Here is a 13,581-nt window from a genome sequence, read left to right on the forward strand (position 1 = left end):
TAATAGCCAAAATGTGGAAGCAACCTAAGTCTTTATCAATAAATGAGTAGATAAAAAGATGTGGTATACACAGTAAGATATTAGTCAGCCATAAAAAAAGAATGAGATCTTACCATTTGCTACAACATTGATGGACCTAGAGGGCACTACATTAAGTGAAATAAGTAAGGAAAACACATCTGATTTTACTTATATGTGCAATCTAAAAACAAAACAAAAGCCTACCAACAAACAGAACAGACAAATACAGAGAACAAACTGATGGTTGCTAGCTGTGATGATGGTGGGGAGATGGGCAAAATGAATGAATGAAGAGTACAGGCTTCCAGTTATTCAAAGAATAAGCCATGGAGATAAAAAGTACAGCACAGAGAACATAGTCTGTGGTATGATAATAGCACTGTGAGGTGACAGATGGTAGCTACACTTTGTGAACATAGCATATGTATAGAGTTGTCAAGTATTATGCTGTACAACTAAAACTAATGTAACATTGCGTGTTAACTATACTTCAATAAAAAAGTTAGACAAAAAAACAAACAAACAAAAAACCTCCTAACAAACAAAAATCCAAAACCAAATGCTTTCACAGGTGAATTTTACCAAATATTTAAAACATTAATACGTATCCATCTCAAAGTATTTCAAAAAATGGAAGAGGAAGCAGTGCTTCCAAATGCATTTTACTAGATCAATATTACTCTCATACCAAAAACAAAAACAGTACAAAAATAAAATAAAATTAAGAGCAGTACCCATGATGAAATTATGTAAAAATCCTTAACCAACACATATTTAACAACACAATAAAATAATAATTCACCACACAATTTGTTGCAGATGTGCAAGAATGGCTTAATATTTGCAAATACATCCACAGACACCCCACATCAGCAAAACGAAAGACCAAAATTACATGATTATCTCAATAGATTCAGACAAAGCATTTGACAAAATTTAACTTCTCATCATAAATACTCTTCAAAAGGTTGGTTTACAGAGAACATACCTCATAGAGACCACATATGACAAATCCACAGCTAACATCAAAATTAAGATAATAATTCTATTCACAATTGCACCAAAAAGAATAAAATACCTAGTAGGTAAAAGATCTATACTCCAAAGACTATAAAACATTGATGAAAGAAATTGAAGTTGATACAAACAAATGGAAAGATATTCCATGCTCATGGATTAGAAGAGCTAATATTGTTAAATTGTCCATACTACCCAAAGTAATCTACAGATTCAATGCAATTCTTATCAAAATACCAATAGTATTTTTCACAGAACTACAAGAAATAATTCTAAAATTTTTATGGAACTACAGAAGACACAAATAGCCAAAGTAATTTTGATTAAAAAAGAACAAAGCTGGAGAAACTATGCTCCCAGGTTTCAAACCATACTACAAAGCCATAATAATCAAAACAGGGTAGTATTGGGACAGATAGCACATAGATCAATGAAACATGATAGATTGCCTGCAAATAACCTCACATTTGTATGGTTAATTAATCTATGACAAAGGAGGCAACAATATACAATGGGGAAAATATCACCTCTTCAGTAAATGGTATTGGAAAAACTGGACAGCAACAAGCAAAAGAATGAAACTGAAACACTTTCTTACACCATATGCAAAAAAAAAAATTTCAAAATGGATTAAAAATTTCAGTGCAAAAAAACCTAAATTCCTAAATGAAAACATAAGCAGTAAACTCTTGGACATCAATATTAGCAATGTATTTTTGGAAATGTTTTTTCAAACAAGGGAAACAAAGCAAAAGTAAACAAATGGGACTATATCAAACTAAAAAGGTTTGCTAGCGAATGACACCATATACAAAACAAAAATACAACATATAAAGGGGAAAATATATTTGCAAACAATATATTTGAAAAGGCGTTAATATCTGAAATATATAAAGAACTTATATAACTCAACAGCAACCCCTCCCCCAGATAATCTAAACAATGGGCAGAGAACCTGAATAGTTTCCCAAAGAAAATATGTAGATGTCGTACAGACACATGAAAAGATGTTCGACAGCACTAATCATCAGAGAAATGAGAATCATAACCACAATGAGGTATCACCTCACACCAGCCCGAATGACTAGTATCAAAAAGACAAAAAATAATGTGTTAGCAGAAATATGGAGAACATACATAAAATCTAAAAACAAGAAAAATGAAAAAAATAAGCAAAACAATACAGAGACATAATCATAAATATAGAAAAAAGGTGGTTCCCAGAGGAAAGAGAAGTGGGTGATGGGCAAAATCAGGGAGGTGACTAGAAAATACAAACTTTCAACTATGAAATAAGCAAGTCATGGGGATGAAAAGAACAGCATAGAGAATACAGTCAATATTCTATTGTAGTAACTTTGAGTGGTGACAGATGGTAACTACACCTATTGGGGTAAGCATTTGTAATGTATGCAGTTGTGAATCACTATGTATATTGTATTTCAAATATACTTTGATTAAAAACAAAAATCTAGGGGCGCCTGGGTGGCACAGCGCTTAAGCGTCTGCCTTCGGCTCAGGGCGTGATCCCGGCGTTCTGGGATCGAGCCCCACATCAGGCTCTTCCACTATGATCCTGCTTCTTCCTCTCCCACTCCCCCTGCTTGTGTTCCCTCTCTCGCTGGCTGTCTCTATCTCTGTCAAATAAATAAAATCTTAAAAAAAAAAATCTAAAAATCCCTTATTAACTTAAGGACAATTATTGTTATAAGGACAGTTGTTCACTATGATTTCTTAATAAGAAGGATTAATTTTTAAAAATAATTTGACCTCGCAAATTAAAATATCAACTCTCTCAATGTCTCTCATATAATCAACATTGTCCAATCTTCTGACCTCTATGCAACAAAGTCAAACACACAACTGACAGAATAAACTAGCTCAAACATTTATAAGCATAATGTGGGTAAAATTTTACCCAGAAGTATTTGAATACCCAATAATGTATGGTGTACAATTTTTACAAGCAAGATGAAATCAGAACAAGCCTTAGAATCTCTACTACAATAGTTATTTCCACAATAACAGTTGAACTTTAATCAGTTGCTTCAGTGATTGAAAATGCATTTGGGACACCTGGGTGGTTCAATTGGTTGAGCATTCAACTTTTGATTTTGGCTCAGGTCATGATCTCAGGGTTGTGGGATTGAGCCCTACATCAGGCTCCTTGCTCACCAAGGGGGTCTGCTCAGGAATCTCTCTCCCTCTCCCACTGCCCCTCCCCCCAGCTCTCTCTTTCTTTCTTTCATTAAAATAAATAAATAAATCTTTAAAAAAATTAATTTTTATCTTGTTGTTACTCTAACAGAATTCAAATTTTCCATTTTAAAAGACTAAAGTTTAGGAGCACCTGGGTGGCTCAGTCAATTAAGCATCTGACTCCAGCTCTTGTCGTGATCTCAGGGCCCTGGAATCCATCCCCTGAAATAGACTCCACAGTCAGTGGGGAGTCTGTTTCTCCCTTTCCCTCTCCCTCTGCCCCTATTCTTTCTCGTGCTCTTTCCCTCTCTCTCTCTCAAATAAATAAATAAAATTTTTAAAAAAGTTTAAATTGTTAAAAAAGGCTAAAGTTTACATTTTATCTCACATTCCAGAAAATAACATTGTGTTTTTCCAACAAGAGAGTATCTTTAATACTCTCTGGGGATTAAAAGTTGTAGTCAACATACCAGAGGGAGCATATAACATACTCTCATTAAGTAAACACTTCAAGCTCTACTTCATTTCACATAGTTCTAGGAAGATAAGAATGGACCTAGTCGTATTTTAAACTCAAAACTATCTAAAACATAAAAAAAATTCTAACTGAAAGGCACCCAATATTTCAAAATCTCCATAATGCTTGGTATTTGGAGTTCTTACAAAGAGACCCAAATTTTTGGCTTGGTACATATTCTACCTTGATATATTCTGACTTTGTCGGGTATTTTCAGAAAACTAGTGTATTTGCTCATCGCCAGACATCCAACAGAAGAGGTTTTGTGTCAAGGGACATACGCTCCCCACCAGTTGCTCCTATTTCATAAGAACCAAACATGTTAACTTTGATTTTACCTCTGTGTTTGAGGATTTCACCTTGGCCCAAAGTTCCTAAACTATGATATGTGATTATAATTTTTGTAACTAAGATCTAAGTAAATGAAAATAATTCAAATAAAGACCCAACAAGCATATATTTTCATTGACTAAAAATAGTTCTCAACACTTTTCTCATGGGTCAATACAAAATCCGTAAACTGACTTTGTCCATTCAAATGGATATAACAAAATACCACAGATTGGGTGACTTATAAACAAATACATACATATTTAAATATATAAATATATGTATACATATATTGCTTATAGTTCTGGAGGCTGCTAGTCAGAGATCAGAATGTCAGCATGGTTGACTGTGGGCCCTTTCCCATGTCACATATTTCTTACATCATCACATAGCAAAAGGGGCTAGCTATGAGCTCTCCTTTACTAGAACATTATCCCGATTCTTGAATGCTCATCCTCATGACCAACTTACCTCCCAAGCCTCACCTACTCATACCAATACCTTTGGTGGTTAGGATTTCAACATATTCAAATAATATGCAAGCATATGTAAATAATATCTCTTTTATGGCTGAGTAAAACTTGTACAAAGATGAAATACATAGTCTGTTATAAAAAGAAAGGCAACCAGTTAATTACGTTGACCAAACAACACCTTTAATCTTATTCTTCTAATTAGGGTGCCTGCAGGCTGATAGGGATACCCTCCAGCAGGGTACTCCCAGAAGCTTGTGGGAAGAGTTCCTGCTGAAGTCCTGAATCCACAGTAGAAACTGTGTTCCTTTCATGACCTTTGAAATTATTGTCTGTTTTCTTTCCTTTCTTTGTCTGCCCCCAGTCATGGAGGTACATTCTTAGAAATCAGGGTCTGCTGAAAAGAAACAGGTTTCTCCAGTTTTGACCCCACAGGTAGATTAACCTGACAGTCACCCACTGCTTTCCAACTACTGCTTGGGGAGGTCACCTCTTTCCACCATCTCTGTGAGAAACATCTCACACTGACAGAGAGGTTAGTACTGCAGTGCCACTGGGGAGAGGGACAGCTTTAGTAGAGTTCCTCTCTGTCTACTGCTTCCAAACTCATTTTTATTCTGCTCCAATGGCAATGCTGAAATCTCCACTATGGCAGGCTGGACTTTTTTAATAAATTTTCTCTCACCTGTGTGTTTCTGTCCAGGCAGCACATTCCAGGTTTTTTCCTTGACCAAAGCAAGTGGAGGTAAGACAGGTTTGCTAACTCTCTTGGATCCATTCTTACTAAGGTCTTGTTTGTTTCTTTTCTGATGCACAGATGAGCAAAGGTTCTCTTGGATTCCTCCCAGGTGCTGAGGTCCTCTTCTTTAATGTATGGATGTCTAACTCACTGTTTAAAAAATGGGAGAGGGGGGATAAATGAGGAACATCTATGACACCATGTTGCTGACATCACCACCTGTATTATATTTAATTCATCTCTCTCTTCTTTTAAATTCTGTTTTGCCTTTTCTTGCTAGCAATACTCCCTAATAGATGAAGCACTTTATTTGTAGATATGAAATATCTCTGAGTTATTCATTAGCCTAATAGAGAAAGTTACAGATGGTTACTGATGTTTTAATACTTGTAAAATGATTTAAATAGGGTCCAACTTCTTTCTGGAACCTGAGGTGATTCAAGTATTCCATAATATGGTTCATTGCTGAGAAAATAATCTGGGGCCAGGGCAGCAGTATGAACAAAAATAGTGATGGTCAAGTGCTTCTACTGTATGCAGGGAGCACACAAGATAGGGATAAAAAATACAGTCATATTTATTCACATTGAAGAGTAATTAAGAGACGAAGCTTGATGGAGACGATGGAACCTGAGTAGAGGAACATTTATCCGGTTGCCATGGTCTTTAGAATTGAGAAAGTCTTGTTGCTAAGCAGTTAAATCTAGAACACAATCAAATGAGAGATGAAAGGGAGGGGACTGTTATTTCTTTGTTATGTAAAGTTTCAGATCAAAGTCTGTACATGAAGAGGAAGTTTGTACTACCTCTGTCTATGATAGGGCTATGTTAGAAAAGATAGTGGGAACCATTAATTCTACTGCTGGTAAGTCTTTCAAGAACTTAGCTGTAAAGGAGAGAAGCAATAGTATTTGTGCATACATGAATACACACACATACACAGTACATGATTCTTTGCCATTTTTTTCATCTTAAGGAAGATCTGTGACCTGGATTATGTCTTATTCTGGTCTATTTTTCTTGGTTGGATGAACAAAATTGTGTTTTTAATGGGTCATTATTCGTAGCTTGGGAAAAACTGATAGGCTATAAATGGGAGTGAGAGGGGAGGTAGTAATTAGGGTAGATAGATTGATTAATTTGATGAAGCCCTGGGAGAGGAAAAAAACAAATTATAAAAGATGATGTATGACTTCTAAGTTTCTGTACTATTACGGCACTCTACCACATTATTAATGAAAATGGTTATTAAGAAAGGAATTAAGTTATGAATAAGAATAAGAGTTGTGGTTAACTGTTTAATATGTAAGAGTCAGGACAATGGAGGTTGATAAGAGTTAGGAGTAGGGTTATGGTTAGGGTTACAGTTAGAGTTTGATAATTACATACAGGTGATACTAAGATACAATGCTTAGCCGTAGGTCAATGGCTAAATGTTGAAAATGAGGCCACCTAAAATAAACTAGGTGTTCTATGGGTTTTCCACATGCCCACTAAACCCAAAATATGGGTAAAATTATTGGTGGATAATATCCTAGTAAATCAGACACCTAATTTCTTGAGGTTTGTGTAGCATTGATTTGGGTATTGGAATATGAGTAAGAAAGCAAGCTAAATAGTTACCTAATGAGATGCTACCAGTTTAGTGGTTTGGAAGTAGCTTTGGTAATCAGTGCAAATTGGGACCAATCATCTGTTCTGTATGCCATATAGGAATACTGAGAATGGAAATCTTTCTTTCTGCCTGGCTTTGAATTGTTGACTGTTACGTTTAGCAAAGTGAAGTAGGAATAAGGAGCTTTCCCTGAAAAAGTGAAAGTATAGAGATCTTTGTTTTTCATGAAAGGAAGATTCCATACATAACACAGAGATTCTGCAGAAAAGAGGTCAAGGGGGTCGCCTGGGTGGCACAGTGGTTGAGCGTCTGCCTTCGGCTCAGGGTGTGATCCCGGCGTTCTAGGATCGAGCCCCACATCAGGCTCCTCCGCTATGAGCCTGCTTCTTCCTCTCCCACTCCCCCTGCTGTGTTCCCTTTCTCGCTGGCTGTCTCTATCTCTGTCGAATAAATAAATAAAATCTTAAAAAAAAAGAAAGAAAGAAAAGAGGTCAAGGAATGTAGAATCAAGATTTTTTTAAAAAAGATTAAGCATAAATGGGTATAAGGACTAGGAGATATAGGTCCCTAATCATGCATCTTTTATTTTGATGTTACCTACTATGGGAGGTGGTTTGATCAGTTTACATTAGATCCCTCATAGCTGACTTACTTTCCTGGTTTTTCAACTAGAGCAAGAGTTCTTAGTGTCATTACTTCAAGTATTCATATTACTTTAATGATCTCATAAAGACTGTGATATTCTCACTAGATAATAAAAATAAGCAATGTATACATAAAGTATTGAAATTTTTTAAATTTCTAATGTGTAGCTTTGCCCCAAGCACTCTGTCCAAATTTAAGACCATTAGTACCTCCAGACCATTAGTATCTCATGACATACATGTTCATGTAGATTTCTTGAACGTGTCACACCATTATCTTGCTTCTATTTTTCATACAAAATATGTATATGTATTTTTGTTTGAAGTAAATACACTTTACTGCCAAGCCCAGGAACAAGTCACCTTGCAATCTTATAAATTCAGGCTTTGATGCCAATGTTTGTGAAGACAATTGATGCTTTGGTCCTTGCAGTTTTATAGGCTTAGATGAAAAGAGGAATGCAGGAAGGAGATAGGATAATTAATAATTTGTCCCATGGAAGCATATATTACAGACAATGAGAAAAAATAATAATATATGTGACTAATCTTTATATCTTCCCTGAATAATGTATACAACTAAATAATTTGTCATTTGAAAGTGAAAGGAAGATCTATATAGTGATATTCATACCCAGTCCATATATATAAATTGAGACTGCTACATTAAAACGTGATAGGTGTTCATGCTTCCATTAATACCCTTTTATTTTATATATTTACTATGAAAATGTTGATACACATTTATATATTTATAGAACAGTATAATGAATCAATAGGTTCTGCAAGTGTCAACCTATGGCCAATCACCATTGTTTTGTACACCCAGTCTCACTCTGCCTTACCATTATTTAAGAGAAAATGCAATGCAGTATACTGAGTCATGAGCCAAACACTAACCCATTTTAACCCATAGGCTTCTCTTCATCCTTCACCTTGACTTGCTTATATCTCCCACTCCGTCTCTGCCCTTCTATTTTTTTCTTTTAGTGCTGCTGCTCTGATGGTGTGACTGCTAGAAGACAGATTTTTAAATATCAGCACTTTCTTTATCAGCATACATCCAGCTCAGAGGGAGGAGACAGAACAGTAATGCTTCCTGACCTGCTCTGGTTTACTCTCACCAATGGCTGAATATGGTGGCTCCACAATGGCTGTGGGTGAGGTCCTGGTACACGTGAGGATCACCGTCCCCATTCTCTGGCTCAGGGTGTTTCTGCTCCTTTCTGGGTGGTCCCATGTTGGACACTGCTATCACCATGGTCCCCCAGAAGTGGTGATTCCTTCGAGGATAACAGGCACTGGCATGCTCAAGAAGCCTCCAGGCTGGATCTCTTACTGCCTAAATTTTGGAGGCCAGAGACATGTTTTCCACATGAAGGTCAAGAAGCTTTTGCTGTCCGAAAACTTCCCAGTGTTCACATACACAGACCAGGGTGCTCTTCTTGAAGACCAGCCATTTATCCGGAAAGATTGCTATTATCATGGTTATGTGGAGGGGGATCCGGATTCCCTGGTTTCTCTGAGTACCTGTTTTGGAAACTTTCAAGGAATATTACAGATAAATCACATTGTTTATGAAATTTTGCCCAAAAGGCTTTCTACCACATTTGAACATCTGGTATTTAAGGTGTACGATGAGGAGAAAAAATTCCCACCCGTGAGGTGTGGATTGACAGATGAAAAAATATCACAACAAATGAAGTTTCAAGAGAACAATAGTTCCACTTTGCAAAGTGGATATGAAGGGCTGTGGAGGCAAAAGAGATTTGTTGAAATGGCAGTGGTGGTCGACTATAATCGATACGCTTATCACGAATATAATGTCACAACTGTGGAACTGCAAGTGATTACTACCATGAGCTACGTAAATACCTTCTATCAACCACTAAATATTGATGTGAGTTTAGTTGGAATGGAGGTCTGGAATAAAGGAAACCCTGTTGAAATAAAGAACATGGATGTACTCTTGGATTTATTTTGTGCCTGGAAGGAAAAAGGCTTTAATGCCCGTATGCCGCATGATGCTGCACATGTTTTTGTAAAAAGAGAATATGGTATATTTGGCATATCTTATGTTGGATCAATATGTACATATAATACTAATTGTGCAGTGGATGCTTTCACAAGTGACGATTTGGGTTTTTTTGCATTTGTTGTGTCACATGAGCTCGGTCATTCTCTGGGTATGAGGCATGATGAGGAAACATGTAAATGTGCAGACAGTGTGTGCATAATGCACGCAGCACAGTCTCAGGCGACTAAATTCAGCAACTGCAGTTATGCTCAATATTGGCACACCTCTGCAGGATCAAGATGTATCTTCCACCCACCCACTCCAGAGAGAGCCTTCAAGTTTACACGCTGTGGAAATGGTGTGGTTGAAGAAGGAGAAGAGTGTGACTGTGGCTCCTTAAATTTGTGTACAAAAGATTCATGCTGTCAGTTAGACTGTACCCTGAGTCCTGGGGCTACTTGTGCTTTTGGGCTTTGTTGCAAAGACTGCAAGGTCATGCCATCAGGTGAGGTATGTAGAGAACAGGCAAACGAATGCGATCTTCCCGAGTGGTGCGATGGGACATCCTATCAATGCCCAGAAGATGTGTATGTGCAAGATGGAGTCGAATGCTCAGGTGGTGGCTACTGCTATGAAAAGAGATGCAATATCCGTGACGAACTGTGCAGCAAACTTTTTGGCCCAGATGCCAAAAGTGCAAGTCAGATTTGCTACAGTACAGTGAATATCCGAGGGGACCGTTTCGGTAACTGTGGTCTCAAGAACAATCAATTTATTAAATGTAATACCTCAGACACCCTGTGTGGGAGGGTGCAGTGTAAAGATGTGGCAAAGATCCCCACTCTGAGAGATCATTCTACTCTGCACTGGCTTCACCTCAATGATAGCATCTGTTGGGGTATAGACTTCCATTATGGGATGCCCTTGCCTGATCTCGGTCAAGTGAAAGATGGTACAGAGTGTGGAAAGGAACATATCTGTGTCCAAAGGAAGTGTATCCCTTTGGCATATTTGAAAACGAACTGTTCGCCCGAGACCTGCAATACAAATGGGGTCTGCAACAATAGACATCACTGCCATTGCAGCGATGAGTGGAACCCCCCTGACTGCCGGGTGAAAGGCAATGGAGGTAGTGTTGATAGTGGCCCACCCCCAGTAAGAATCGAGACAGAGGTACCACAGAAGAAACAGCAAAAGAAGACTTACCAGCTGTTATTTTGGTTGGTTCCTTCTTCAGTTTTACTATGTTGTATGTTAATTTTGTTTTTTATGAGAAGGAAAAAAAAGGTTAAGAAAGAAGAGCAGAATGTTTCACCTGCACCCAATGAACAGCAGAATGAGCCACCGGAACCCAATCAAGAAGTGAGTGATCCACCTGCACCTGAGAATGAAAACTAAAAAGTTATGATTTCCAAAAAGAAACCCAATCCCAGATGAATTTGCCCATTTGTTAAGTTTTAGTCCCCCGGCAGGAAAAATGTTACAGCTTGTACCACAGATCGCTGACAGAAAATCCCTGAGATTTCTTTGTTTATCATTTGGGATCATAAACACTAGTCATTGACCAATAAACAAAATATACTAATTCTCAGCACATTTCTCTTTTCCATTATTTTAGGCAATTTTGGTAATTATTTTTTATGGAATTATTCTGTATTTCCTGAGCAATGGCAGTGCCCTCAGAGGATGTGTGTGTGTGTGGGGGGGGGGTGTTTAATTGCTGTCTGACAATTCCAAATATCCTTCCCCTTTGTAATCTGCTTTCATACACAGGGAATAGAAAACTACAAATCACATTTCTCCTTCATGAGTCCTCCATTTTTAGCTACCACAAATAGTGGAAACCAGAGGGAAACTGGACATGGGAAATGTCTTGAACACTGTTCATGTCCAAGTTGCCTCACTGACTCTCACCCTGGCAAAGGCAGTGACTTACAATCTTTATATTACCACATACAGATATAAATGTAGATATAGATAAGGACAGAATAATATGATATATATGATATATGAGATATATATACATATATCTATAATATATATGCATATACATTATTTTCTGGTAATTCTCAGAACCAACAGTACTGTCAGCTTCAGAGATCCTGGCACACCAACAAGTGTCTTACCCTTGCAGTTCTAGATCCCAGGCCTTGGAGTCCTCCACCAAATCCCTGAGCTGCAGTACCACGTTGGCCAACCCTCTCCCCAGAGTCCTAGATCCATGGGACCTACTCCAAAAGTGTGGGTCCCAAGAAGCACACGTCTTTCCTTTAATCTGCAGTCTTCAGTGCAATAGCTGCACTTCCTGTTAGGAAAGCATGGCTTCTCAGGGAGGGCTTTGCTTGTTGTGACTGAATTCTGACTGATAGAGTACTTATCTTGGAATAACAGAGAACACAGGAGGAAGTCTGTCATCAAAAGCTTTTGAATTTTCCACACCACTGCCTTTACCATCTTGGGGACATATTTTATACTCTGGTATAATTACTTCAAAATCTCAAAAGAGAGGAAAATGGTACTTGCCACTCAACCCTTGGTAACTTCACTCATAAAATAAGACAAAGAAGATATTTACAATTCCATGTAGGATAGCTAAGTCTTGGCAGACCATGTGTCCTCTGCAAGGAAAAAAAAAAAAAACTAGGAAAAAAACTAGAAAAACCCAAATTTATATTAACCCATGTTTTAAGAACATCAGAGAGCCAAGGAAGTAATATGGAATAGGTGAACTGAAATCTCAGGCAGGGTAAAACAATTCTAAAAAGCACTGAATCTTGCCGGCCAGTTTAGCCTCTGAGTATTTGCTGATGCCAGATATGACTTGAGTCTTAGGCTTGGCCCAGGTGCAGGACCTCTGCTGAGGGAAAGAGAAATCCCCAGTGTCTTAGGTACTACACAGAGTTAGATAGACTCTAAACATTAATATCAAGGGCTTTAATTCACCAGCAGATTTCCCCAAGTCACAAGAGCTTAATCTGAGAGCTCCATGAGATGCTGGTGAGTTCCTCTTGGAAATTTCTCAAAGACGTCAATCCCCAAAATCATGTTATATTTTGAACACAAGACATAGTAAAAGGAGGCTTGCCTCAAACACATGATCTCTCTCCCCATAATACACTTATCTGATTTTGAAGTTGCAAGTGGCAAGAGGTACAGGCTGGGTTGTGAACTTCTCGGAGATAGAGCCCAACCATCCATAAGCTGGCAGAGCTACGAAAACAGAGTCACATAAACTCACAATTGAAAGCCCAGCAAGCCCATGCCTGAACAACATAAGGAAAGGAGAATTAGCCCAAGCTTTACTAAAAGCCACTCACCTTTGACCTGGCACAAGCTATGACCTGGCACAAGGTGATCAGCTCCTCAGCCTATCTTCCTAACAGAGGAAAGAGAGAAAACTCCAGAGTCACCTAGAGCTGCTATGGTTGTCTTATACACAATTCCTGCACACAGTAAAAATTACCATACATGCTAAGAATCACAATTCATGACTTATTTTTTTAATATTCTTTTTTTTAAGATTTTATTTATTTGTTTGAGAGTGAGAGAACACAAGCAGGGGGAGGGAGAAGCAGGCTCCCCACTGAGCAAGGAGCCAGATGCAGGGCTCAATACCAGGACTCTGGGATCATGACTTGAGCCAAAGGCAAAAGTTTAACCGACTGAGACACCCAGGCGTCCCTCATGACTTATTATTAAGAGAAGTAAAAAAGGAACACAGAAAAGAGGGAGGAGCTATAAGTACGACCCAAGTAGTGGAGCAAGAGTACATTAAAAAAAACTCAACTATGATTATACATTTAAAATGGAAGAAGAATATGCAAAATATAAGAACAAATGTACATTATGCTCAGTATGTTAGAATCTATACAAAAATTTCAGGTGGATATTGTAGAAATAAAAAGTAAAATACATAATAGATAATTCAATGAATGGTTTGAACAGTAGTTTGGGCATAGCAGATTACAAAATTACTCATCTGGAAAGGTCAGTGGAAAAATCCTCACAC

The 13,581-nt window shown here is 37.8% G+C and overlaps 1 protein-coding gene across 1 annotated transcript; it reads left to right on the forward strand.

Moving 5' to 3' along the window:
• The first annotated feature begins 8,681 nt into the window (after nucleotides 1–8,681).
• On the forward strand, nucleotides 8,682–10,970 carry LOC113270028 (disintegrin and metalloproteinase domain-containing protein 20-like). The gene is made up of 2 exons (XM_048212221.1): nucleotides 8,682–10,792; nucleotides 10,850–10,970. Exons 1-2 carry the CDS (start codon nucleotides 8,682–8,684, stop codon nucleotides 10,968–10,970), a joined length of 2,232 nt encoding a protein of 743 aa, XP_048068178.1.
• The last annotated feature ends 2,611 nt before the right edge of the window (nucleotides 10,971–13,581 follow it).

The sequence above is a fragment of the Ursus arctos genome, unplaced genomic scaffold (genome assembly GCF_023065955.2).
Source record: "Ursus arctos isolate Adak ecotype North America unplaced genomic scaffold, UrsArc2.0 scaffold_11, whole genome shotgun sequence".
NCBI classification, from domain to species: domain Eukaryota; kingdom Metazoa; phylum Chordata; class Mammalia; order Carnivora; family Ursidae; genus Ursus; species Ursus arctos.